The 26,150-nt window shown below is 44.4% G+C and overlaps 4 protein-coding genes across 4 annotated transcripts; 1 reads left to right on the top strand and 3 right to left on the bottom strand.

Annotated features, from left to right (window-relative positions):
* Positions 1–2,955: 2,955 nt before the first annotated feature.
* Positions 2,956–5,175, bottom strand: LOC115759510 (kanadaptin). Its single transcript, XM_030700453.1, has 3 exons — positions 3,978–5,175; positions 3,725–3,919; positions 2,956–3,670 (listed from the first exon to the last, which is right to left on the bottom strand). Exons 1-3 carry the CDS (start codon positions 5,094–5,096, stop codon positions 2,978–2,980), a joined length of 2,007 nt encoding a protein of 668 aa, XP_030556313.1. The 5' UTR covers positions 5,097–5,175; the 3' UTR covers positions 2,956–2,977.
* Positions 5,176–5,605: 430 nt separating this feature from the next.
* Positions 5,606–12,575, top strand: LOC115759508 (DNA polymerase theta). Its single transcript, XM_030700448.1, has 8 exons — positions 5,606–7,308; positions 7,369–7,742; positions 7,800–8,353; positions 8,415–10,824; positions 10,884–11,091; positions 11,156–11,957; positions 12,015–12,127; positions 12,187–12,575. The coding sequence occupies exons 1-8, from the start codon at positions 5,622–5,624 to the stop codon at positions 12,495–12,497; spliced, it is 6,459 nt and encodes a 2,152-aa protein (XP_030556308.1). The 5' UTR covers positions 5,606–5,621; the 3' UTR covers positions 12,498–12,575.
* Positions 12,515–13,174, bottom strand: LOC115759507 (rhodanese domain-containing protein CG4456). The gene is made up of 3 exons (XM_030700447.1): positions 12,980–13,174; positions 12,737–12,896; positions 12,515–12,627 (listed from the first exon to the last, which is right to left on the bottom strand). Exons 1-3 carry the CDS (start codon positions 13,098–13,100, stop codon positions 12,573–12,575), a joined length of 336 nt encoding a protein of 111 aa, XP_030556307.1. The 5' UTR covers positions 13,101–13,174; the 3' UTR covers positions 12,515–12,572.
* Positions 13,175–13,533: 359 nt separating this feature from the next.
* LOC115759461 (EH domain-containing protein 3) lies at positions 13,534–25,951 on the bottom strand. The gene is made up of 3 exons (XM_030700395.1): positions 24,203–25,951; positions 14,330–14,503; positions 13,534–14,266 (listed from the first exon to the last, which is right to left on the bottom strand). The coding sequence occupies exons 1-3, from the start codon at positions 25,425–25,427 to the stop codon at positions 14,061–14,063; spliced, it is 1,605 nt and encodes a 534-aa protein (XP_030556255.1). The 5' UTR covers positions 25,428–25,951; the 3' UTR covers positions 13,534–14,060.
* Between the last annotated feature and the right edge of the window lie 199 nt (positions 25,952–26,150).

Here is a 26,150-nt window from a genome sequence, read left to right as displayed (position 1 = left end):
ATTCTTATTGCAGGCTGTGCATATCTTAATTTAATTATTCATAAATTAATTACTTTGATTTAATTATTAATAAATTAATTACCAAATCCCAGTACTATATTATCTAATAGAAATAATCGATCCAGCATTAAATGTTATACATAAATATAGAAATTGAAATCAAAACTTTTCGAAAAGATAATAATAATTATAATAATACTAGTTTTGCCGAACTTTCCATTTTGTAATTAAAATAATATTTAATAATTTACATAATAATAAAAGAGTTAGACAACTTCTATTATATGACAACTGGGGTATTCTTGACCCTTGACAGCCTGTTCCTCCTCCTTGATTTTCAATTAAGCACCAAACGCCCCCGCCCCCTCTCCCCACCCCTTAGTCAAGGCCAACCGCCCGCAACTGACCTTTGCCCAAGGATAAGCCGTGAGCCAAATGAGGCGCAATGACATTCTGCAATGGCCTTGGCTACGTAGCCTTTAGGTCTCCTGCCGTCCCTCTAAATGGCGCCCAATTAACTAACAACGCAGCAAATTGCAATACGACCTGTTTTAAAAGATTCTCACTAATTATGTTAAACGACAGCCGGCAATTAGTCAGGCTGGATGGACATAAACTAAGTATAATATATGTATTCAAGTATTTGCTAAGCGAAGATTTACAATAAGAATTAAGACTTATTTCAAAAATCAATGTATATCTTTCAAAGCTGCGAATCGGGTTGCAACCGAACCAGCTCGAGCACGGAACTAAAATTTATCTTTAACTATGAACCAAAACTTAAATCAAACCCAAACAAGTAAGAGGTTCTAGTCGGGAGCTCCCGACTAGGGGATACCCTGAACACTCTTCTTCCAACATCAAATGCATATATATATTCTATTTTAGAAGCTATATCTCAAGTTTGGTGACTCTACCTCTTATTATTAACCAAAATTGCCCAAAAAACAGGATATCAGGATATCGCAGCATCTACATCTAAAATTTTAAGTCTCTACCTCTTATAGGTTCTGAGATCCTTGCGTTCATACATACGGACGGACGGACGGACGGATAGACAGACGGACATGGCTAGATCGACTCGGCTATTGATGCTGAGCAAGAATATATATACTTTATGGGGTCGGAGAAGCTTACTTCTGCCTGTTACATACATTTGGATTTTGCACAAAAACAATATACCCTTATACCCATTTTTAATGGGTTCAAGGTATAATAATAATAATAATAATAATAATAATAATAATAATAATAATAATAATAATAATAATAATAATAATAATAATGATAATAATAATAATGATAATAATAATAATAATAATAATGATAATAATAATAATAATAATAATAATAATAACAATAATAATAACAATAATAATAACAATAATAATAATAATAATAATAATAATAATAATAATAAATAAATATTCATATCATTGTTTCATTAATATTGTGACACAACCATGCAAGGTTTGAACTCATTTAAAACTAATTAGTTTTACATTTTCTTTAAGTTCATATTTTCTGTTAGGTTTTTAATGTAATATTTTTAAGCTAAGATAATTGGTTAATAAATAAATAATAAATAAATAAACACAAGCAGGGCTTGTTTTTATTTTAATTTGCAGCCCTGTTTCTTTACAGCCCTGAACCGAACCCTAAGGCGAACCATTGTGAACATTTTGATTGGGCTTGCAGCTCTGATATCTATATGAGTTAAGTATATCTAACCCGATGCGCAACAACAACAAGCGAGCGAGCAAAGCTTCATTCACAAAATAAACTGCAATTAAACAACAACAACAACAGCAACAACAACAAGAGAGCTTCCAAGGGGCAGCGCTGCTCCTAAAGGCGGGCAGAGAGAGAAGGCCGCAATCTTTGCGCATGTCCCGCTGCATTTGCGGGCAATCGAACTCACCTTTGTTGTGGTAAAACCTTTAAGTGTGCGCGCGTGTGTGTGAGCGTGTTTGCGTGTGAGTGTGTGAGTGTGCCAAGTTCAAAGCAGGCGTTAAGTTATGTCTTGGCTGCTTTTAACGACGGCAAATGCGCGCGCCAATCAAATGCGCCTTGGCTTATGCAACATTTCCTAAACAAGTGAGTTATTTTTATATTAGTTGCGACTAATTTTTACTATGATCAGATCACAGACGTCACGAATTGAACTAGCAGTTTATTAATATAGGAAACAGCGCGTTTTTAGCCAGGAATATCTTGGAGATTAGCAGCAGTCGCCCCAACGCAGGGACGTCTTTTGAGACGGACTGTTACGCGTTTTAAAATGTAACCCACACATGTGCTCCGGCTATTGAGAAAGCACGTGGCGACCGCATTAATACTAATTTAATCAGCTCAAGCAAACTCAAAAGTTGATATAAATAATTAATTAATTTGTTTTGTTTTTTTTCAATTAACGACTAAATTTTAATTCTAATCGGAAACAAATATGATTCGACGTTTTTTGGTTAAATCAAAATAAATTCGCGACACGCTCAACCGTTCGCCGTTCCGACGAAAAGAGTAGCAAAATTATAACTGAATTGGAAGTTCAAGTGCTGGAGCCTTAACAGCGGCAATCAACCGACGACCCGCATTCATTCTCTATACGTGCGCAGGAATTCGTAATGTGTTCATTCTGCACCCGACTCCAGTTCCAGTTCCACTGGAAGGCAACGCGTCGGTCGTCAGGGGCTGGACACACAAACTGAACTGGAACTGGAACTGGGGTAGCTGCGGCTTATCAAAGCACAGCTGTGGTGAATATGCACACAGCGTGGTGAGTAGCGTCCGGCAGGCTTTCCACTTTTGGAAAAATTCGTTTTGCACTTTAAATTTTAAGAAAATATAGAACGAATATTAGTTAGTTCTTAAACATAAAAAAAAATTGTTTGATTTAATGCCTTAGCTTAATAATATTTTAGTTAGATAAAATAGCACTTGGCTGTGCATTTTTGCTTAGCGCTAATTAAATGTATTTTCAGTAGCCGAACTTTTCGTTCAGGTGCGTAAAGCCATCGCCACTTTGATTTGTGGGCGGCACCCACTTGGCGTACTTGTCGCCATCCTCGTGCTCGGCCAGCTCATTGAGATCCATGTCCACATCCTGGCGCTGTTTGTTGTTGCGCTGACGCGCACGTTGACGTCGCTTCTTTTGAGCCGCCGCCTCCTCCTCGGCATTTTCATCCTCCTCCGGTGCAGTCAGGTCTGTTGATGTTTCAGCTGCTGCAACTGGCACATGTCTCTTGTCCGCTTCCGGCTCAGCCGTTGGCTTTATTTCCTTTGAGACCTCTCCTGGTGCTGGCTTTGCAACTGTTTTCTTTGTCATCTCCTGCAACTCCTGAGCGTACTCCTCTCCACTTGCTGCTGGATTTGCAACAGTTTCCTTTGCCATCTCCTCCTTCTCCTGCTTCTCTTCCTTTTCATCCTGCTCCTCCTCCTCCTCTTCGAACTCCTGCTCCTCGGATGCCTTGGCTCGCACGCTCGGCGTCGCTTTGATCACCTTAAATTTACTAAATTGATTTCGCTTGCCAATCATCGGCAGCTGCTTCTTGGCCACATTGGAGTCCAACGTCTTGTTTTTGGGCGTCACAAATGGCAAAGCCGTGGGCTTGGCAATCCTTATGAGGCGCTGCAATTTCTGCTGCTCACCCCTTATCCTTTGCTGCTCCAACTTTGAAGAAGACAGTTAATATACAGTTTATTAAGAAAGATCTCCCCGACTTACCCTCAGTTTTTTTATCTCTGTCTTGTCCAGCTGCGCGACATTTTCGCTGAGCGTATCCATGAAATTGTCCAGATCATCGCCGGCGCTCTGCTGCTGGACGGCCAGCTCCTTTAGACGCTTCTCGTTCTGCTGGTAGGCGCCGATCTCCTGCTCGACCTTCTGCAGCTCGGCATTCAGCTCAAGCTCCTGCTTCAGCTGAAAAGAAATTATCTGGTTAAATATTTATTTATTATTAATTTAAATGTTATTTTACCAAGTCCTCGTAGGTGAGCGTAACCCCTGCGCTGGTATTTGCCTTCCGTTGCTTTTTCCTGGCCACGTCGCCTGTGCGATCCCAGAACTCATCCTCGTCATCGGAGTCGCCGGGTTTCAGGTGCTTGCGCTTCTGCGACTCCTGGTTGGCCTGCCGGAGCACGCCGTGCCGATCGAGCGTGCGACACGCTTCCAAGGCGCACTGCACAACGCAATCTTTTTTGCGACCCTTGTGCGTGACCTCCACTACAATGGGCCGGCCATTGGAGTCGTCTATGGGCAGCTCTACGCGACAGACGAACGAGGCTTGCGACAACTCGTCGCATTTGTACTCCAGATTGAGGCCTTCGCGCTCGAAGAAGCCGCGCAGCGTGCGCTTGGGATCGTCAAAGAAGAGCTCCTCGTTGTTGGTGCTCGCGTACGGATTGTGCGTTAGGTCCGTCTCCTCGTCCGCGTCCTCGCCCATGCCCCAGCTGGCGCCTTCATTGCGTTCCCGCTCCTCTGCTTCAAGTGCCTTGCGCTGCTTTTCAGCAGCAGCTGCGGCCACTTGTTGCTCTCGCTGTTCACGTAGCTCTGTTACCGAAAGCTCTGATTCGGGCTCCTCATCATCGCCGGGACCCTGAAGTATGTAGACGCGGGTGCTGCTGCCCAGCTTCAGCATGTGGCCTACTCGAATGCGTATAAAAACGCGCGGCGGCACGCGCTGTTTATTGAGGAAGGTGCCGTGTGTGCTGCCCAGATCATAGATGTACCAGCCCTCGGGCTGATCTGGCTTCGAGCTGTCGTCCTCCTCCTGACCTGCCTTTGGCTTGTACTGGAGCACAGCATGATATCGCGATATTGTGGGATGCGCCATGGCCACATCGTTGTCGGGCAGCCTGCCGAAGGTCCAGATGGCTTGCTGCTGCAGATCCTTCACCTCATCGATAATTTGACCCGACTTTAGCACCTCGAATCTGTAATCCTGTTCGGCGGGAGGCGCCTGAGACCATTTTGGCACTTTGTAGGGGCAGCCACCGCTAGTTTTGGGCTTTGCAGCTGTCGGCATCGGATCATCGTCGAAATGTTCGCTTTTGGCTGCTGGTGCGGCTGGTAAAACTGGCACCTTGAAATCATCCATGTTGCAATTCCGCCAAAACGTATACGCATCGCCTGGAATCGCCTTTCTTCCGAATGTTTTCGGCTTTAATGGTAATTGGCAATTCTGTGTACGTTAGAGATGTGAGAAATTTTTCAGAACTTCTATCGATATAGTTGCGCTAACGATATCTGCCGATATTACATCTACAGCACATCGAAGCGATGGCCAAAATACCGCATATATTATTAAATTTTTGGGCACTGACTGTTCAATATCACTAACCATACAATATATATACCACATAATTTATTGTATGTTTAGTGCTGTTATCAATTTTTCTATTTGATTTGCACACATATTACTATCGTAAGTTGTTACCACTATCGATGACACAATTAACAGCATCGACACAACTATTGTAAATAATGTACTAAAAATGCCGTAATGTGAAATCAGTTGGCAGTCCGCACTTGGAAGACCGCGGGAATTTGTTGTTTATTTTTGTTTATTTGTAGTTTAATTAAATTGTATAATAATAGTTTATTAAATAGTAATTAACAAATTATGGCATTTTCGCAATCTTTTGAGTTTGGTGACAGCACGTTCATGAAACTGGAAAACGATTTAAAAGCAAAACAAGAAGCAAATGCCTTGGAAATTATCCAAGAATCGCCGCCAAAATTTCAAACAAAATCTCAGCGTATTTACATTCAGTCCAGCACAAACAGATCGAATGCATCCCAGCGCCAGCAATTCCGACGCAGTAAATCCGATTCCAAGTTGGGACGAACCACGGCAATTAACTCGCAGTTCTTCAAGGATGACTTTTCGTATGGTAAAAACCAGGAGGAAGCAGTTCGCCCATGTGAATCCCTGATGCGTGTCTCCCAAATCCAGGCGGATTTGGATGCTGCCACTGAAGTGCTTGAAGGCAGCTACGAGAATCTCAACACGACGTCCGTTTTTGAGGCACAAATCTGCACTAAAGATGTCTTCGGCACGGAAACGGAAATGGAGCCTGTGCAGAGTAGAAGTGATTCCCCCATTGAGTTGGCCAATCTCGACGAGAGCAGCTTCCTGGGACCAGCGGCTAATGATGCGCAGGCGTCGCATCAGCTGCAGCAGGATCTCATGCGCAGTCGCTGCGAACTGGCCAAGCAGAGTCTCGCCCAGACGCAGAAGCTGACCCAGAACCTGAGCAGCATGTCGCCCAATCAGCTGCGGCTATCCCCGAACAGTCCCAACAGTCCCTTGCCAAAGGAGCAGCTGCCACCAGCGCCCGCCCTCAAGCTGATCTCCTCGTGGAATCTGCCGCACAGCGTGCTCGGCGAGTACAAGAAGAAGGGCGTGATCCAAATGTTCGACTGGCAGGTTGAGTGCCTCAGCAAGCCTAGCGTGCTCTTCGAGCATCGCAACCTGGTCTATTCGGCACCCACATCCGCGGGCAAGACGCTCGTCAGCGAGATCCTGCTCCTGAAGACTGTGCTGGAGCGCCGAAAGAAGGTGCTGGTCATACTGCCCTTCATATCGGTGGTGCGCGAAAAGATGTTCTACCTGCAGGATCTGCTCACGCCCGCCGGCTACCGGGTGGAGGGTTTCTTTGGGGGATACACGCCGCCCGGCGGCTTCGAGAGCATCCACGTGGCCATCTGCACGATCGAGAAGGCCAATTCGATTGTCAACAAGCAGCTGGAGCAGGGCAAACTGGACGAACTGGGCACCGTGATCGTGGACGAGGTGCACCTGATCTCTGATCCGGGGCGCGGCTACATCCTTGAGCTGCTGCTCGCCAAGATTCTGTACATGTCGCGCAGGCAAGCGCTGCAAATCCAGGTGATCACCATGTCCGCCACGTTGGCCAACGTGGAGCTGCTGCAGCGCTGGCTCAGCGCCGAGCTCTACGTGACAGACTACCGGCCCGTGGCGCTGCAGGAGATGATCAAGGTGGGCACCAAGATCTATGACAATCAGCTGCGTTTCCTGCGCGACGTCAGCCGGAACGCGGAACTGCCCGGATTGGCCAACGACAGCGACCAGGTGGCGCAGCTGTGCATCGAGACGTTGCTCGAGGGCTGCTCCGTTGTCGTCTTTTGTCCCTCCAAGGATTGGTGCGAGAACCTGGCCGTGCAGCTGGCCACGGCGATGCACACGCTCATAAAATCCGACAGCCAGCTGGCCCAAAAGCTGCGCGGGCAGCTTAACCGGGAAGCGCTCGAGGATGTGAAGCGCCAGCTGCGCGACATACCCACCGGCAAGTGCTCCTTCTAAAGATTAACCCTGTTTCTGTTTAATTCCGTGCTGCATTCAACAGGTCTCGACTCGGTCATGTCCAAGGCGATTAGCTACGCGTGTGCCTTCCATCACGCCGGCCTCACCACGGAGGAGCGCGACATTGTTGAGGCCAGCTTCAAGGCGGGCGCCCTTAAAGTCATCGTGGCCACAAGTACACTCAGCTCGGGCGTCAATCTGCCCGCCCGCCGCGTGCTCATCCGCTCACCCTTGTTTGGCGGTAAGCAGATGAGCTCCTTGACGTACAGGCAAATGATTGGCCGCGCCGGACGCACGGGCAGGGATACACTCGGCGAATCCATACTCATTTGCAGCGAGAGCAATGCGCGCATCGGTCGGGAACTGGTCACCGCGCAGCTGAAGCCCATTAGATCCTGCCTGGATCTCGATGGCAGCGTAAGGTACAACTTGTAAATCTACAAGCAAATATTTAAAGAGTTTCCATTTTTCCAGACGCATCTGAAACGCGCGCTGCTCGAGGTCATCTCTTCGGGTGTGGCCAGCACGCGGCAGGACATCGATAGCTTCTTCAATTGCACTCTGCTCAGTGCGCAAAAGGAAGGCGAGCTAAAGGAGGATCACAATCCGGAGGCTGCTGCCGATTACATAAGCGATGCCCTGGACTTCCTCATCGAGTACGAGTTTATACGCCTGCAAACGGACGAGGAGACGGAGACGGAGAACTATATGGCCACACGGCTGGGCGCCGCCTGCCTGGCCTCCTCCATGCCGCCAACGGACGGGCTCATACTCTTCGCCGAGCTACAAAAGTCGCGACGTTGCTTTGTGCTCGAGTCGGAGTTGCATGCGGTTTATCTGGTGACGCCGTATTCCGTGTGTTATCAGCTGCAGGAGGTCGACTGGCTACTCTATCTGGACATGTGGGAGAAGCTGAGTCCCGCCATGAAGAAAGTGGGCGAGCTGGTCGGCGTCAAGGAGGCGTTCCTGGTGCGCGCCATGCGCGGCCAGGCCAAGCTGGACTACAAGCTGATGCAGATACACAAGCGGTAGGTGGCCTTCCGGCTTGGGATTAGGTCGAGCATATTCAGAGAAGATTGTCCGTTGCAGCTTCTACACGGCGCTGGCACTGCAGGAGCTGGTCAACGAGACGCCCATCAATGTGGTCGCCCACAAGTTCAAGTGCCAGCGCGGCATGCTCCAAGGTCTGCAGCAGATGGCCTCCACCTTTGCGGGCATTGTGACCGCCTTTTGCAACTCCCTGCAATGGTCAACGCTCTCGCTGGTTGTCTCCCAATTTAAGGATCGCCTCTACTTTGGCATACATCGCGACCTCATCGATCTGATGCGTCTGCCCGATCTCAGCCACAAGCGTGCCCGTGCCCTGCACGATGCGGGCATCACAAGCCTCGTCGAGCTGGCCGGCGCCAATGTCCTGGCCCTCGAGAAGGTGCTCTACAATTCCCTGAGCTTCGATTTGTCCAAGCAGAACGAGCATGAGAATGCACTGGAGGCGGCACAGCGCAATACGGCCCGGAACTTCTTCATCACGGGCAAGGCAGGCATGACCGTCGCCGAGGCGGCCAGGATGCTAGTCCACGAAGCGCGTCAGTTTGTCCAATATGAGATAGGGGTGGGCAACATCCAATGGTCGCAAGCGGAGGGCGCCACAGACGCAGCGAAGGGGGTTGAGGATCTGCACATGTCCCTCGAGGAGGCGCAGCCGCAAGGCAAGGTCGAGGATCTCCTCGCGGAGGCGCCGCTTCAAGGCTCCCAACGCAAGCGCAAGACACCAGACAGCGCGGACCAGCCATTGCCATCCAAGTTGCGCAAGCTTGACCAGAACAAAGCACAGCCAAAAACGGCAGAGAATGGAGTAATAAGAACAAATCCTAAGGATCCCGTGCAAGTAGAAGGAATAGTAAAAGAACCCAGTCCAAAGGTGACTCCAAACGTCGGGAACGTGCTCCACTCCAAGCAACAATCAAGCGCAGTCCAACCGCAGCCGGCAGAGAGTGGAATACTAAGAAGAGAGTGGAATACTAAAAGAGATCCAGTGAAAGTAAAAGGGATAGTAAAAGAACCTAGTCCAAAGCTGACTCCAAAACCCGAGGACTCCAAGCAAGAATCAAGCAAAACCCAGCCAAAGCCGGCGGAGAGTGGAGTAATAAGGACAAATCCCAAGGATCCAGTGCAAGGGGAAGGAAAAGTAAAAGAACCTAGTCCAAAGCTGACTCGACAACCCCTTGCCGAGCGGAATCAGCCGAGAACCGGGAGCACAACCAATTGCCAGGCTGCGGAGAAGCCCAGCACAAGCGCCGCCTGCCGCAAGGAGTTGCTCCGGAAGGAGATTGAGGAGCGCCGTCTCGTGGCCGTGATGAAAATCAACAAAAGGCGCGCCGAAATGGAGAACGTGCGCCAAGGATTGCCCAGGACTGCGCCGGCGGATACGTTGCCCGGTCAAACGCCGCCCACAAAAATGGGCGGCACAAAGGAGAACATAACCAGGAGCTTCAAGACGCCCACATTGATCAGTGCAGCGACAACGCCCACGCAGCTGCCGCGACGCAGTCCACGGAATCATGGAGGATCAGCAGCTGCCGTGGAGCAGGAGCTCTTCGCCGGAGACGACGATGACGACGACTCCTTCATGCTCAACACGGGCCTGACGGCAGCGCTGACGGCAGCGGAGAGCAAAGCTCATCCGGATGCCGACGAGATACCCAGCTCACAACCCAAGGAATCGCCAGAGCAGTTGCCTCGTGGAGCTCTAACGCCGCATGCTAACCGTTTGATGCTGCGCTCGCAGCGCAGACAGAGTCCCAAGCCGGCGACCCGGACGGAAGTGATGCTGGAACCGGCTCCCACATCAACTGGCGCCTGCTCCATGGAGATCTCCGACTTGTCGCTGGAGAACTCGCTGATGAAGCATCCGCTGCAGCTGAATGCCTCGCATATACTCAGCTGCTCCAAAACGGAGGACGACAATGCGTCCAGTTTCAGCAGCATTGACATCGTGGACATCTGCGGCAATGGGCAGCTCTTCCAGCTGGCCTCCGAGGAGCTGCACGCGGCCAATCGTTGCGGCTTTAGCATTGGCCTCCAGGCGCAGGCGGGCCGAAGGAAGCCACTGATTGGCGCCAATCTCCTAATCAACCAGGTGGCGGCGGCCGCTCAACGCGAGGCTGCTGCGGGCCAAAAGCTGCTCCACCAGGTGGACGATGGCGCCTATCTGGCCGGCATAGCCTTCTGCCTGAGCGACAATGTGGTTTACTACATGAACATGCAGCCAGAGGAGGAGCTGGAGCAGCAGCCGGTCAGCACGGAGCAGAAAGTCGAGCTATTGTGCAGCTTGTTGAGCCGCCCGGAGCTGACGCTGCTCATCCACGACGGCAAGGATCAGCTAAAGGCGCTGCGTCAGGCGCTGCCGCAGCTGAAGGGCATGCAGGTTAAGCTGGAGGATCCCAAGGTGGGCAACTGGCTTCTGCAGCCGGACAAGACGCTAAGCTTTCAAAATATGGTAAAAATTGTTGTTCCATTAATATCCATAATTTATTAACAGTTAATCCTTCCACGCAGTGCCAGCAATTCGCGCCGGAGTGCACGGCTTTGTCGCATCTGTGCGGCAGCGGGCGCGGCTACAGCAGCTACGGCCTGGATGCCAGCAGCGCCATTCTGGGCAAGGTGCGCGCCTCCATCGAGGCGTGCATCAGCGTGCACATACTGAACGGGCAGCTGGAGAATCTGGAGAGGATTGGCACCGGGCAGCTGCTCAAGTTCTTCAGAGGTAGGTTCAAATGCTTGGAAAACCTTTAAAGGAACACTCACTCCCAGCTGATATCTTCCCGCAGAACTGGAGATGCCCATCCAGATGTCGCTGTGCAACATGGAATGCATCGGGTTTCCGGCCCAGGAGCAGCGTTTACAGCGTCTCTTCCAGCAGATGCTGGGCACCATGAAGAAGCTGGAGGTGAAGATCTATGAGCTGCACGGCGCTCGCTTCAATCTGGGCTCCACACAGGCCGTGGCCAAGGTGCTGGGACTGCATCGCAAGGCCAACGGACGCATCAGCACATCTCGCCAGATACTCGAGAAGCTGGACTCGCCCATATCGCAGCTGATCCTCGACTACCGAAAGCTGAGCATGCTGCTCGCGAAGAACATGCAGCCGCTGCTCAAGTGCTGCCAGGAGAATCGTGTGCATGGCCAGAGCATCACCTATACGGCCACCGGGCGCATCTCCATGTCGGAGCCGAATCTGCAGAATGTCGCCAAGGACTTTCTGGTCGACTTGGCCCAGGAGAAGATTAACATATCTTGCCGCAGCGCATTTGCGCCGTTGAACGAGAAGTATTGCCTGCTTTCGGCAGACTTTTGTCAGCTGGAGATGCGCATCTTGGCGCATCTGTCGCAGGACAAGGCACTGCTCAAGGTGATGAACTCTCCGCAGGATCTGTTTACAGCGATTGCGGCGCACTGGAACAAAATAGCCGAGTCGGATGTCTCCGAGCAGCTGCGCAACGGCACCAAACAGATATGCTACGGCATTGTCTATGGCATGGGCATGCGCAGCTTGGCGGAATCCCTCAAATGCACGGAACAGGAGGCACAAATGATTTCCGAGCAGTTCCATTTGGCTTACGCGGGCATCAAGTGGGTGTTGAACTGCTCCAAAAGGAAGTTAATTTTATGTACTTCTTAAAATTGCAGAGCTTATGCCTTGAAGGTGGTCAAGTTTGCGCGCAACAATGGCTACGTGGAGACCATAACCGGGCGGAGACGCTATCTGGATCACATCAACAGCGGCGAGCCGCAGCTCAAGAGTTCGTCCAGCTGAAGCTTCCTATTGCCCAACCCGTTGCTAAACCTTCATCTCTTACAGATCAAGCCGAGCGCCAGGCCATCAACTCGACCATACAAGGCTCCGCCGCCGACATAGCCAAGAGCGCCATTCTGCGCATGGAGAGGAACATCGGGCGTTATCGCGAGAAGCTGGGCTTAGCCGAGAATGCCGTCAATCTGGTGTTGCATCTGCACGATGAGCTCATCTTCGAGGTGCCCGCGGACAAGGCAAAAAAAGTGGCCAAAGTCCTAAGTCTGACGATGGAAAACTGCGTCAAACTAAATGTGCCGCTGCGCGTGAAGCTGAAAATAGGACGCAGCTGGGGCGAGCTGCAGGAGGTTAAAGTTTAGGCTTAAATTTAGGCATATAGGGTAACAAATTTCACAAATGATTTTTATTAGAATTTTGTCTTGTTTTAGTCTAATTTATTGGCCCTGCTTTTGCTCCCATTCGGTCCACGAGCCGGCATAGGCTTTGGCGCTGTAAAAAATTGTGTTTTAATAAATATACATTATACATGTACACGCGCCAGTGTTTCCGACTGTTATTTTGGACTTTAGCACCTAAGCAACACTGCTTGAATTCTTACTTGAAAAAGCCCAGGGTCTTGGCCAGATTGGCGGCACGCGCAGCTCGGCCGCCGGCTTTGCAGGAGAATATCAGCACGGCGTCAATTGGTGGCTTGACGCGACCATAGGACTTTTCGAAATCCTTGTCCGGCAGGTTAAAGGCCTTTTCCAGGTCGGGCACTGGTGTACATACAAATCAAGCATGACTCATGTAATTAGTTTTGTTGGCTTAACTAATCTATGTACATATCTTAACTACTCACGGGGAATGTTAATGCTAGCGGGCAATACGCCCGTCTCCGCTAACTCGGTCTTGTTGCGCACATCAACTAAATACGTTGATGGTTGATTGGGCACATCTTTTACTTCCTCGTAGCTGGCCATTTTAAATCAGCAATTAAAAGCAGAAAAAGCAGGTGATTAAATGTAATGACAATCAAACTAACGCCAAATATGTATGCCAGAGCTAGTTATCGACTATCGATGTCGTTATCGATATCAGAGAATGTCAACTTGGCGTTTTGCTAAACACAGTGTGACCATATAGTGCACAGTTAACCGGTCATTTTCAAAATTATTCATTTTATTCGTAATTTACATAATTTTTAAAGTAATTTTCATTTCACATTAATTATTATTCACGAATTCACTAAATAAGACGCAAAGGCATTTAATTGCACTACTAAACCAACAATTGCACAATTCTCATTGCATGGATAAATTAAAAATGATTGCAAATAAATATTTCACTTTCGACCAACTTCAATATGTGTATGTTTGTATATATCTATATATAAAATATGTATATCAAAAGTGGTTCAGTTTTAGGCAAACTTCTTCAAAGGGCATAAACATATTTAAGCCTACATATTGTATAAGTTTTTATTTAGTGCCTTTTTCATTATCATTATTATATTATATCATTGAACAAGTGATTATTATGTACTTTTCTCTTAAATCAACATTTACGTCGGTTTTTTTTAGGCGGACTGAATTCTTTTCATTTTGTATAATTCCACTAGCTAGTTTTTTATATTATTAATTTCTGCTCGCTGTACAATTTAAAATTGATTGTTATCCAAAAATATTTCTTGTGTAAATTCTATGAATTTATGCATGCTTGATTTTTTCTCTGATATTTTTAAAGTTTTATGCCACAATGCTTTGCTGGATGTTAAAATACCCAGTTTAGCAATTTTATAGACAAATAAAGTACATATAAAAAGACAATTTCTGCGAAACGAAACAAAACATGAAAACACGAGTGCAGCATAGGAGTTGCCGACAGAATTCCGTCTTTTGTATAGGGAAGGGTGTGCGATATTCTGTATGAATGCCCGAGGATTAGGCGAAACGCTTCGACGGCGGCACCAAATGCTCCGGCAGCGCATTGGGCAACTCACAGCCGTCCAGCTTGACATTGATTAGGTGCAAGGCCAGCGCAAATTCATCAATGTCGAGGAAACCATCGCAATCGATGTCGGACAATTTCCAGATTTTGCTAAGCACAGAGTTGGGCAGTTTTGATTTGATGAGCTCCTGCTTGGCAGCTGCAATTACGAATAGTTGAATTAATTATTACACTTTCGGGTTATATATTTGCCAGTACTCACTTGAGCCGGAGATTTTGCCATCTACCGGTCCCAGCCCGTTGAAGATGGCATCTGTGCGCGGCTTATCCTTGTTGCATATCCATTCGTGCTCGCCGCAGCCGGCATCGATACCCTCGCCCTTCATGTAACCGAACGGCGAGACATTGTCGTCGATGACGCCCTCGAAGGCGCCTCCTGCAAGAAATTACAAATGCAATCAGTTCAGTCACGGTTCGGATCGATTACGATTCTGTGTCTCGGGTCAAGCAACACAAATGCGTGCATATATTTTAATTAAGCATCTATTCTAGGTGGCTTCTCGGTGCACGAACACACACATTCAATTTTGCGCAATTAAAAACCTTCAGCTCGATTAGGCTCCAATTGACGTTGTCGCCGCCCCATCGTGACCAGCTCCGTCTGTCTGGCGACCGACTTAAGTACGTGCTTTGGGCTGCGCCTGCTTCAAGTGCAGGCGCATACTAAACGAGGCAAGCGAGTGCTCGCACCGGAGATCGAGAGCAGCTTGCCGCTGCGTGTGGCAACTGAAACTGTTTTGCAGAGGAGTTCATTCCCTTGACATATTTATATGAGGAGCCTTTCTTAAAGCTGCTGTTTTATATGGCAAAATCAGCCTGAGCGGAATGATGAGCCGAAAGTTGAATTCCTCTATGTACAACTTTTTAGCTTTATCAATATATCTTAATACAAAACTCAATCAACATCGAAATATACTTTATTACAGACCTCTACAAAAAGGGAGGCTTTCAAAGGGAGGCTTTCAAAATCATAAAGCTTCACTAATCCCTTCTCACATCTTTAAACCCTTATTGAGACGGACTGCTATATAATATAATAACTGAAGGATCGGATAAAGCTGCCGTATAACATTATATATATATATATCTGAGCGACATTTCTGCAAGGGTTTTTTTCCAAAGTATCTCAACCAAGAGCCTTCAGAGCCTTTTCTCTCGGCATATACATCAAAATCGGAGTATGAAAAAGCCTAAATATGACAAGTATAAAAATATAATATAAATATGCCTCGCATAGATATATTTCTATGGGATATATATCCCATTTAGCTTCTACTTCTTTCAGAGCATTGAATCTTCGGCCAGCCGAAGCAAATAGTACTTTGAGCAGTTTTGATATTTGCCTGCCACTTGGATTCAATTTATAATTTTTGCAATGGCGAGTTCGAGAAATAGTTATGTGCTTGCTTACATCAATTGCCGGCTCTGGCGGGGAATCGAGTTTGGGATCGGGTTGGATTAGAGACGCGGCGGTTGGCGGTTCAACGATTTGGTTGTTGTCTGTTTCGGTTACGGGTTCGATTTCTGTGTGATCATTGGCGACATTGCCTACCCTACTAGTGCAGCTGGTGAACAGCCGGAGCTGTTGCTGGCGCAGGTTCTGCAGCCAGCGATCGAAGCGCTCCGCAAACTGGGCGCTCTGTGTGCCGGGGGTCAGAACTTGCGGCTCCTCCTCCTCGGACACAACGAACTGCGCCTGCGCCTCCGCCTGCTCCTCTTCTGCGATACAAAAAAGAAATTAGCAAAGGCGAACGAGAGAGGGAGAGAGAGAGAGAGATTCTAGTGCGAGAGCGTGACAAAGCATTCAAAACATATTTTGACTCACATTTGGAAATATACAAAAAATTAGTGTGCCATTGTCAAAAAACTAAAAAGAATTGGCCAACTGAAGAAGAGCAGCTCACTTTTTAGCGACATATTGCTAAACATTCGTGATATTGCACAGGTGTGTGTAATAAGAGTATGTATGTACTTATACGCTTGATAAACCTGGAGATAAAGCAAAAAACTAAAAACTTGTCCGGGAACGTGTGGAAATGATGCTTTTGCTTTAAGCAATAATCTGTGCCAATTTGCTGTGAGCTCTATATAACAATACAGAACAGAGTTCTGGCGAGTGCCGAAGTTTAAATACCCTTACAAACAAATGCGAATATTTCCACGAACATTCTGGAAAAAACTAGATCTGCAAATAAAAAATTCTGGTGTTACGTTGATCGAATTGGAGTTTCGAATTCGCAACGCTTCGATTCAATTCCAGATTCCAGCCTTGTGATACTCTTTCCAGTTCTTGATCAGTTAGAGAATTAATTGAAAAATATCTCAACTTGATTTGCTTGGCAACTATATGACCCGGCAGCCTGTGACGTATTTACTAGAGCTGGAAAACAATCGGTAGAACTATCGATTATATCGATGTATTTTGTTTTTTTTAAAGAACTATCGATGAGTATTTTCGAAGCATCGATCTATTGCCAGCTCTAAAACTTTTTGAGCAAAGAAAGCGACAAGTAAAACAATTTTCAATGGAATACTTTTTATATTGGCCTTTTCTTGCACAATAAAATATCTCAAAAATTGCAATCATCACGGTCGGATGCTTTTATTGTTTTAAGGCAATATTTCGAGAATTTTTATTGGACATTTTTTTTCAAATAAATAGCGAGAGCTTAAAACGCTTCTACAAATGTATCAAAGAGAAAATTTAGCAAAGCTGGTCAAATAATTTCAGATGGCAAAAACTTTAACGAATTTGAATCTTAGCCTGATCTCACATGAATTGTATTGAAAATGTTACTTATTTTTAGAGAAAATAATAAATTTGTTTCTTGTTAATGTCTTCCAATTAATTTCTTATTGAAAAAAGCGATACTATCGATACTTAAAAACAATCGAAAACATCGATTGTCTCCGATATCGATATTTTTCAGCTCTAGTATGAATTATTTTAAAGTTTAAATAATCTTCTACTCGCTAACAAGTGATATAACAATTTTAAGCAAATGTATTGAAGCATAAGAGATCGCCCAATTTATCCGCCTATAGATACCAATGACCTCTTGAGGCACCTTGCACTCGGCATCTCCAGAGAAACTAGCTTATTTTAAGGTCATTTGCCCGCGCATAAACACAAAAATAAAACGGAAATGCACCAATACATTCTCAAAAGTAAATCGGAAAATCGACAGACAGCAACACAATCAACAATGAAAAGAGGAAAACAAAACAAAGCCAAAAAAAACTTTTACACACTCGAGTCACATTCGACACAAATCGACATTTCACGACGCGTTCTTGACTTTGATTTTCCGCTCTGCTCAGCTCTCTGTTCTCTGCTTGTTATTCACATCTGCGCATTATCAGCACATTCTTTTGGGGGGTATCTTTTGGCAGTGAATACCCTCTGCAGCAGCCCCCCTCCCCCCGTCCTCCTGCTCTGGGGTAATTTTAAACGGCAAGTTCATTCACTTGTTGCCTGCATAAGTGAAGTTTCTTTATACTCTTCAAGAGCGCAGTTTACGACTATATCAACTAATTTGCTGCAGTGCTTAAAATTTGTACAAACTGTGCCTAAATAGACCAAGGTCGAAACTTCATATCTTGAGAACGAAATGCTTATTAATGGAAATTTTGTTTTTAATCTTTATATAATTTTCGACACCACACTCATTTCGATATGTCCTTTCGATTTAAAATTATCGATGAATATCGATATCATATCATACATTTCCCATTTCTTCTTGGCCAAGGAAAGAAGAAGCATATCCGTTTAGAAAAGGATGGATATTAGGTAAATACCATTTCGATGTCATTGCGATTTCATGTTATCGATAAATATCGATTTTGAGACATAGGTATGTTTGTAAGGAAAAAAAGAAGCGTAGCTAGTTAGCCATAAAGTGCTCATGTGTTTGCAAGCTAGAATGTTTATGAAGGCAGCTTGGCGATGGATACAGGGTATCTCCACAGTCGGTCACTCCCGACTGCCAAATCGACGTAATTTGATTGCCCGAACCAGGGAAGACTTTGCGGCCAGGCATGACGCATACAAGAAAAGTGATCGGATGACATCAGTTGCGATCGCTTGCAAATCGGACTGGAATTTTTGGGCGAAATTTAAAATAAAACTATTTAAAATAAATAATAAAAAGATAATACTTTGGCAAGGCCTGGCAAAATGCGCCAGTCAAGTGGGCAAGCGGCAAATGTGGAATCATTTAAGAGTCTGGAGACTCATCAAATAAATGCTTTCTTCCTGCGCTTAGTGCAAGTCCATGCCAAATGGCAAATGCCCGTCGTCCGAAACTTGGCTCTCAATTTCTATTTCTATAACTATTTCAATTTCCATTTCCATTTCAGGATGGGGCCACTTAATGGCACACGCGGCATGTCGGCGCCGTGCGGCCCACAAATTGATACGCGGCGGAATCAGGTTACCCGGCGAGAGGCATTGCAATTCCAATTGGAGTTTGAATGCGAATTGGAATTAGAATGGGCTGCAATTGGGCTTGGCTCGACTTAAGAGCTGCCTTTCCCAAGAGCTTAGCGCATGAATTGAGCTTGACTTGTGCCTCGGAGACTGCGTTTGTTCAATTTGAATATGTTTATGCCCCAAGACTGGCAAGGCAAATGCTATTATAACTTATATTATCTATTCACTTATCTAGCTTGAATCAGCTGTCACCTAAATACACATACATATATATTTCTAGGTAAATGAATATGTTTGATAACTATTCTATTTAACTACTAAAACACAGGCAAATGTCAACTTTTTGAGACTTTCTGCTGCCCTTTTATGTTATTTCTGAGCAGGGTATCGGTCTGCTTCTATTTCCATAATATCGATCCATATAAATAATATATATTGATCCATATAAATTTATATATATCTCTCCATCTAGCATAATTTGAAGATTATCTGATCTTTTTACACTAAATTATTATTATATGGAGGCTAAATAGTACACTGAACTTTTCAATCTTTGAATATCTCCCCCATTCTCCCAAAAAATCAAAAATTAGATATTTCCACCATTCTTTCAAAATAAAAATTCTGGATACCTCTCCCATTCTTCTAAAATAAAAACTGATTTTTAAAGCTAGATCCACTTTCTTTGGCTGTCATACTTATAATCGAAGTATATATACTAAATCAGATCAAATTAAATCAACAGTCAGCCTTTATAATGAATAAAATGCTCTGGTAGAGCATACAGCTTTCGGCTATAGATATTTTATAGCATATTTGATGTCATATTCCGCGAAGTGATTCACTTATTAGGTAATAATTATTTTTAATCTCACGAGTTTTCTTTCTTTGTATATATATTTGATTTTTTGTATATTCAATTAGAGACTATATATAATCTTCATAAGCATAGCTGGTCACACTGTTTCTCAAAAACATTTGCTTCGCAAGTTTTAGAAAGTTGTCATGTATTTTAAGCATGCTTCACTTATTAGGTAATAATTATTTTTATTCTCTCATGCATATATATTTATATTTGTTTATTCATGATCCGACTTTATATATTCTTCATAAGCATAGCTGGGCACACTGTTTCTTTTAAGCTTTTGCTTCTTCTTCATTTGCTTTTGAAACGTTGTCATGAAACGACAGAAAAAAAGCCGTCATGTGGCATAAATATTACTTAATAATATTCTATTTACTCTTCGCTCATATGTTTCGCTTTGAGGCTCTGAACTGATAACAGGCGAGTTCTTTGTTGCTGGAAATTAGAACAGAGCTAAAAACAGGCGCGGGCAACGCCTCTAGCATGGGACATATTAGTTGAATAAGCATACCCTGCCATAGCGTATAAGCATTTTGTCATGAAGGTGACAATTATTTAATACAATATCCTAATCTTTTTCTACCGACAGTTGGGAATCATAATCCTTAACCTGGAGAAAATGGAGTATATGTTAAATATGTAAGATTTGTAAAATTTAGCCGTCTAATTGTCTAATTCCATTGTCAACATTTCTTGCATTTCTTTGCGAACTTTACATTTCTTGGTAATGTGAAAGATGTGGCCTGTACGTTTTCCCATAATAAATCACATTTTTCACATATGCAAAATATGTTGCTATATTCGCCTGGAGTAAAAGCTTAATTTAACTTTCCACATTTTTTACATTTCTTTACGAAAACCACTTTTTTTTATAATGTTAAAAATGTGACATGTACCTTCTGCCATAAGCAACCACATTTTCCACATTTACAAATGTTGGTATTTGCCCTAAATAATTGTTTTTTCTTTCGATGATTTATCAAATTCCGTATCGATAACCAGCGATAACTTTCAAGTATTATTTTAAATATGACGAAACCCACAACGTTTAAAAATGTAAAAATCCCGCAAAGAGTCCATCAAATGGAAATCCTACTACGAGGCCGAATTATTTGACTTTTGGAAGGTATATGAAATCAAACGCATCAGCTGTTTATTTAAAGCATCGGTATATTTGCCACTCACATGTTAACGACAACGGACAATGGAACCGCAAAATGTGACATTTGTAAATGTAACATTTGTTGAGCATAGTGTAATCAAGCTATTCGGGTATTAAATCTGCGGCAGCTTGAAAATGACTGCAGTTTATTTTTTCTGTCTATGTTTTCAGTTAAGAGTTCTTGAGGTTCGCGCATAGCATTGATTTTTATCTAGAAATAGGCTTAGTTTTATATCTATTTTAATGGAGGAGCCTGGCAACGCGACAAACCGAGATAGCCACAACAAACAGAAACAGTCAGTTGACTTGGCCCACATATTTAATAAGAGCTGCGGTAATAAACAATTTATTGGCTGGAAAATGAACAGGTGCTAAGGTAACCGCCACACTTGTAAGAGTGGAACCTTGAACTCAACCTCAAACTCAACCAAAGTCGAACAAATAACTAACAATGGGGGTCACACACAGAGAACGCCAGAGATTATAATTTAAGCGACAATTATATATCGCTTTCATGTACATAACACATCTGTTGAGTATTTATGGCGCCAATGCAATTGTTAATGCCCCGCAAGCCAAGCGGAAGCTGCTTTAAGAGGGCTCTCGAGTACACTGAGCGAAAAAACTACGCCTACCTTTGATAACGAAAAAAATTCAACACGTTTTATTCTTAAAAGTCAAAATACATTCCATTTTCGAAGTCTTAAATTAGGTAAAAATCTTTCTTGTTCCAAGAATTTTGATGCGGGAAGGTCGCGAGTACACTGAGCGAAAAAATTACGCCTACATTTTATCGCGAATAGAATTCAACACGTTTTATTCTTAAAATTCAAAATACATTCAAGACTTTAAATAAGTAAAAATCTTTCTTGTCTGAAGTCTCGAATTCAGTAAAAAGTAATTGTTCCAAGAATTTTGTTGCTGGAAATAAGCAAGAAGATCGCGAGTACACTGCGCGAAAAAATTACGCCTAAATTTGATCACAAACAAAATTTCATGACGCTTTTTTCCTAAAATTCAAAATACATTCAATTTTCGAAGACTTTAATTAAGTAAAAATCTTTCTTGTTTCAAAACTGAATTTTACAAATCATGAAACAAAGTCTTGAATTCAGTAAATCAATGTTCAAAGACTTCAATTAAGTAAAAATTGTTTTTATTTGAACATTAAATTTTACAAATCAAGAAAATTAGTCTTGAATTCAGTAAAAAGTAATTGTAACAAGGATTTTGTTGCTGAACATAAGCCGAAAGCCAAAAGCGAATGAATGTTGAACATTTCTTCGTTTAAGCAGTGTATTCAAGCCTCATAAAAAAAGTTCTTTAAATAAGAGTTTCGATCGCAAATTAAGAAAATTGAGTACAAAATTCTTGATATTTTTATTTATGTATTATTATTGAAATTCTCGTTGTAGCTCAAGCCTTTTTTTCAGCTACTTTGATATATTAGCTGTTGTCAGTGCTGGGTATCTCGTAGTCGAGCATTATTACAGCTGGGTTTTTCTATCGAATTAAACTGTTTAGATTGTTTGGTCAATGCGTGCGCGTCGTCATGGTCGGGTTGGCCTGAATCTGGAAGCGTCTATGGCCAGCGTAGCTTTATGCTGGTCGCTGGACTGTAAAATGTATATACCTTGCCCAACTGTATCGAGGGGCTGCCCTCTGGGCACCCACTCCCCGTTTCGCCTTAACCGTGAGTCATGACTTTGACGTTTTTCTTTTCAGTTTTTTTTTTGCCCTGCTTACATCATGCCGAACAATGCGGTTCGATACTTGTTATCACTCGGACACGATGACGGCGACCAAGTTCGATAATAAGCAAATAATCAACCCGCATACATAGTCGTGGGGCCACGCCCCGGGCGTAGTACTTGTCCGCCCCCTTGGCAAGTACAAAACTTGTAGCTTATCAAGCATTTACAATATTTGAGCTAGATATGAGAGAAATATGTTACCCGTTACTCTAACGCCGGCACGTCCCCACGACTATTTACTCGAACTCCGCCGGATTGCACACATAATCTTTGCCAAAAAATAATAAAAAGTGCGTCTAGCGTCTGGCACATAGAGCACGATGTGTGTGATCGCGGGCAACCTGTTATCAGCGAGGCCTTCTTATCGCACTGTTTACGTAGCAAATACTATATAGAGAGAGAGAGAATATCTGTGCTACACGTATACATATAATATATATGCGACCAGCACATTACATAAGTGCGAAAAGAGGAAGCTGGAAGACGATTTGTTCAATTATATATTTCAGGCACAACGGGCAATACCCGGCTTAGCCCGGCAGAAGTAGTATTCATTCAATTTACGACGAACTTTTGCTGAAACGACCGCAGAGCTGAGGGTATTATGGATAATAATAATTATATAATGGATATTGTTATGGATAATGGATATTATTAGTATTAAAGAACGCACCTTTTTTAAACTTATACCAGACTTTTCACATATCTCTGTTAGAAATTTCGGTTTCCGTACATATTTCATCATGTTTAAAGGAAACTCTAAATTTTCTCTGAATTTTCGTTTTGTAAACTTGTAAGAAATTTAGGGTTCACCGATTTACGGTATGAGCTGTGCGTCAATCAGTAACTCAGTCAATCAGTCAGTCAGTCAATCAATCAGATTACACACACAGCTTTGTAAGTATAGCTACTTATATGAATAGAAATGCCCAAGTACAGCTAATGTAGCTTTCTTTCAATCAGTAACTCAGTCAGTTAGTCAGTCAGTCAGTCAGTCGATCAGTCAGTCAATCAGCTTACATACAAAGCCTTGTATGTATGTATAGATACTTATATGTGTGAAAATGTCCGAGTACAGCTCCTGTAACTTTCATCTGCATCGTCAATCAGTAACTCAGTCATTCAGTCAATCAGTCAATCAGCTTATGTATAGCTACTTATGCGAGTGGAAATGCCCGAGTACAGCTCCTGTAGCTTTCATTTGTGCCTGCATGCGCCGCTAAGCAGTTAAATTGTAATTGCTGCATCCATTAGATACACTCAGTGATCTATCTCGGTGTGTGTGTGTGTGTGTGTGTGTGTGTGTGTGTGCTAGCAACAAACTTGTTTTCCACAATTTGGCATGACTATTTGCTAACTGGGTCAACTTGGTTTGTTTTTGATTTTATTTCATTTGCAGCATTTGCGCGCGCGCAGACTGAAAAGCTCAACTTAAGAAAATCAGGCAAAGTAAAAAAAAAAATATACGAACGTTTTATCCGTCAATAATTCAATATCGTAGCAAGGAAAAACAAAGGGATGGTACGCTGTCTGGTATTTATCGATAAGCGATAAATGCACGCATGATGTGAGCTAAGCTGAAAAGCGGACAAAAAAATGAATCTGGCCGCTTATCGTGTTTTTTTTTTTCAATTCGCGAAATGCTAAAATTAGAAACGGATTCATAGAGCAAAGTGCAGGGCGGTTAGTGCTGAAAACAATCGTTCCTATCGATAGGTGTGTATCGATTAATTGTGCACGTTTAATTGTGGACAAGCGACAGGGTGACCAGGTGCGAGGCAGGTTTCGATTAGCCGAGAAATTTCAATTGGAACCACAAGAATTGGGTTAAGATTATTATTGGATGGGCTGGGGTGACTTACCCTTGACGATTGGGTCTTGGACGAGCGTCATCTCCTCTTGCGGTATCATTTCCATGAGACGCGCAATGTCCTTGGCCAGCATGTTGTCCACAATGTCGAGCAGATGCGGCTTCAGCGAATGGAACTTGGTAAAGTCCTGATGCTGCAGCACCTCCTGCATTTTTTTTATATCTGGGAAATCGCCCGGCGATATGGAGTGCTCGCGCTGAATGCGATCGTACACCTGGCCAAGATTCTTGATCAGATCCTTCTTTTTGCTATCCTTGCCAAACACCGAGGGCATATCCTTGCGCAGCTCGGCAATGATAAACGCATGCACCTTGGCCAGGCGCGCTCGCTTGATAAGATCGTTCAGCTTGCGCAGAGCGGCATTGCGTGGCAGCGATTGCAGATCCCGGAACAGATCCTGCTCCTCATCCTCAAAGAGCCGGCGATTCGCATCGAAGCGCAGCGGCTGATCCCAGAAACTGCCAATATAGACGCGCGCCACCTCCGGCGTCTGCAGCACCTTGCCCAGCGACCACATCAGCGCGCCATAGACCCGCATCAGTTGCTGATGATCAATCATATCGGCCTTGTTCAGTATGATGCGTATCTTGTCGTCGTGGCCCTTGAGCGCCTCAATCGAACGCCGGAACTCATCGGATATGTCCAGCTTGTGTGCATCGAACAGCAGAATAATGCGATCTACGCGTTCCGCAAACCATTCGAGCACGCCCGTGAAATCGTAGCCGCGATCTATGCGCTGCTTCTCGCCGGAGAGGATGCCGGGCGTGTCCACAATCGAGATGGCGTTCAGCACGGGCGATGCCACCGTCGAGCATTGGAATCGATTCAGAAATGCGTTGCCATACTTGGACAGCGGCCGGAACTGTTTTTTGGGATCCACGACCAGCGCATTGCCGGGTATCACGCCCTCCTTGTCATCGTACATGACTGCAATAAAGCGATCTGTTGTGGGCTCGGGCCCGATGCGAATGCCGGGAAAATCTCGCTCCAGCAGGTAGCGTATGAAGGTCGTCTTGCCCGTCGAATACTGGCCCACCAGCAGTATCATGGGCTTGGCATCGAAATCCGGATCCTCCAGTTTGGGCGAGTGAAAGTCATGGAACTGATAGTGCTCCTCCAGGGGCAACAGTTTGCTGCGATAAATCTTTTTCAGCTCGCCGATGACGTTCTCGACAACCTCTTGGTTTTTAGTCTCGCGCTTCAAAAAACTAAACATTTTCAACTGAACACAGATGGAACACAACTATTAATACAATTTTATAGTAACACACTCAGACGGCGCGGGGGCGAGGGGCGCGGTGCGGGGCGGCAATTACTGCAACGACGTCAAGGCGCTATTAAATAAATTCTCGTATACGTGTAATACAAAAATTCAATAACTGAATATTTTGTATATATATATATATATATATTATATATACTATGTACACTCGATTTTTACTGTGCGTGTCGTGAGTCGAGACGTCGCGTATGATTCACGCGCGTACGTATATTTTTGGAATAAAAAAATGTTGGTGCAAAGCGACAGACACCAAGGCTGCAATTCCAAATCCAAGTGAACTGATGTGTCTATCGATTTGTCGCACCGATAGGCCGATACTGCATGCGATATATGTCCAGGGTGGCATATTATTTGCGCGCGATTAAAATTATCATCACCAGCGTCTATAACTGTTCTCACTTGAAATTTCTACAAATTACTAAATTAAATTCAATTAAAATTAGAAAAGGCTTAACAATTTGACAAACTGATGGGAGAAAATTTTAAAAATACAATCACTGACTGCTTCACAGTCAACTTATTACTACAAACTACGATTCGAATTGGGCGCTAAGCAATCAAATAGTTCGTGTTTGCCCGTAAGCTTTCACGACTTCAAATGCGCATAACTATATCAAAATAAAACCAATTTTTGTTTGTTCTGGTAACAATACGGTT

This window comes from Drosophila novamexicana, unplaced genomic scaffold (genome assembly GCF_003285875.2).
Source record: "Drosophila novamexicana strain 15010-1031.04,08,12 unplaced genomic scaffold, DnovRS2.1 tig00000308-arrow-arrow-pilon, whole genome shotgun sequence".
Taxonomy (NCBI): domain Eukaryota; kingdom Metazoa; phylum Arthropoda; class Insecta; order Diptera; family Drosophilidae; genus Drosophila; species Drosophila novamexicana.
Note: the sequence above shows the minus strand (reverse complement) of the source record. Positions and strands in the feature narration are given on the sequence as shown.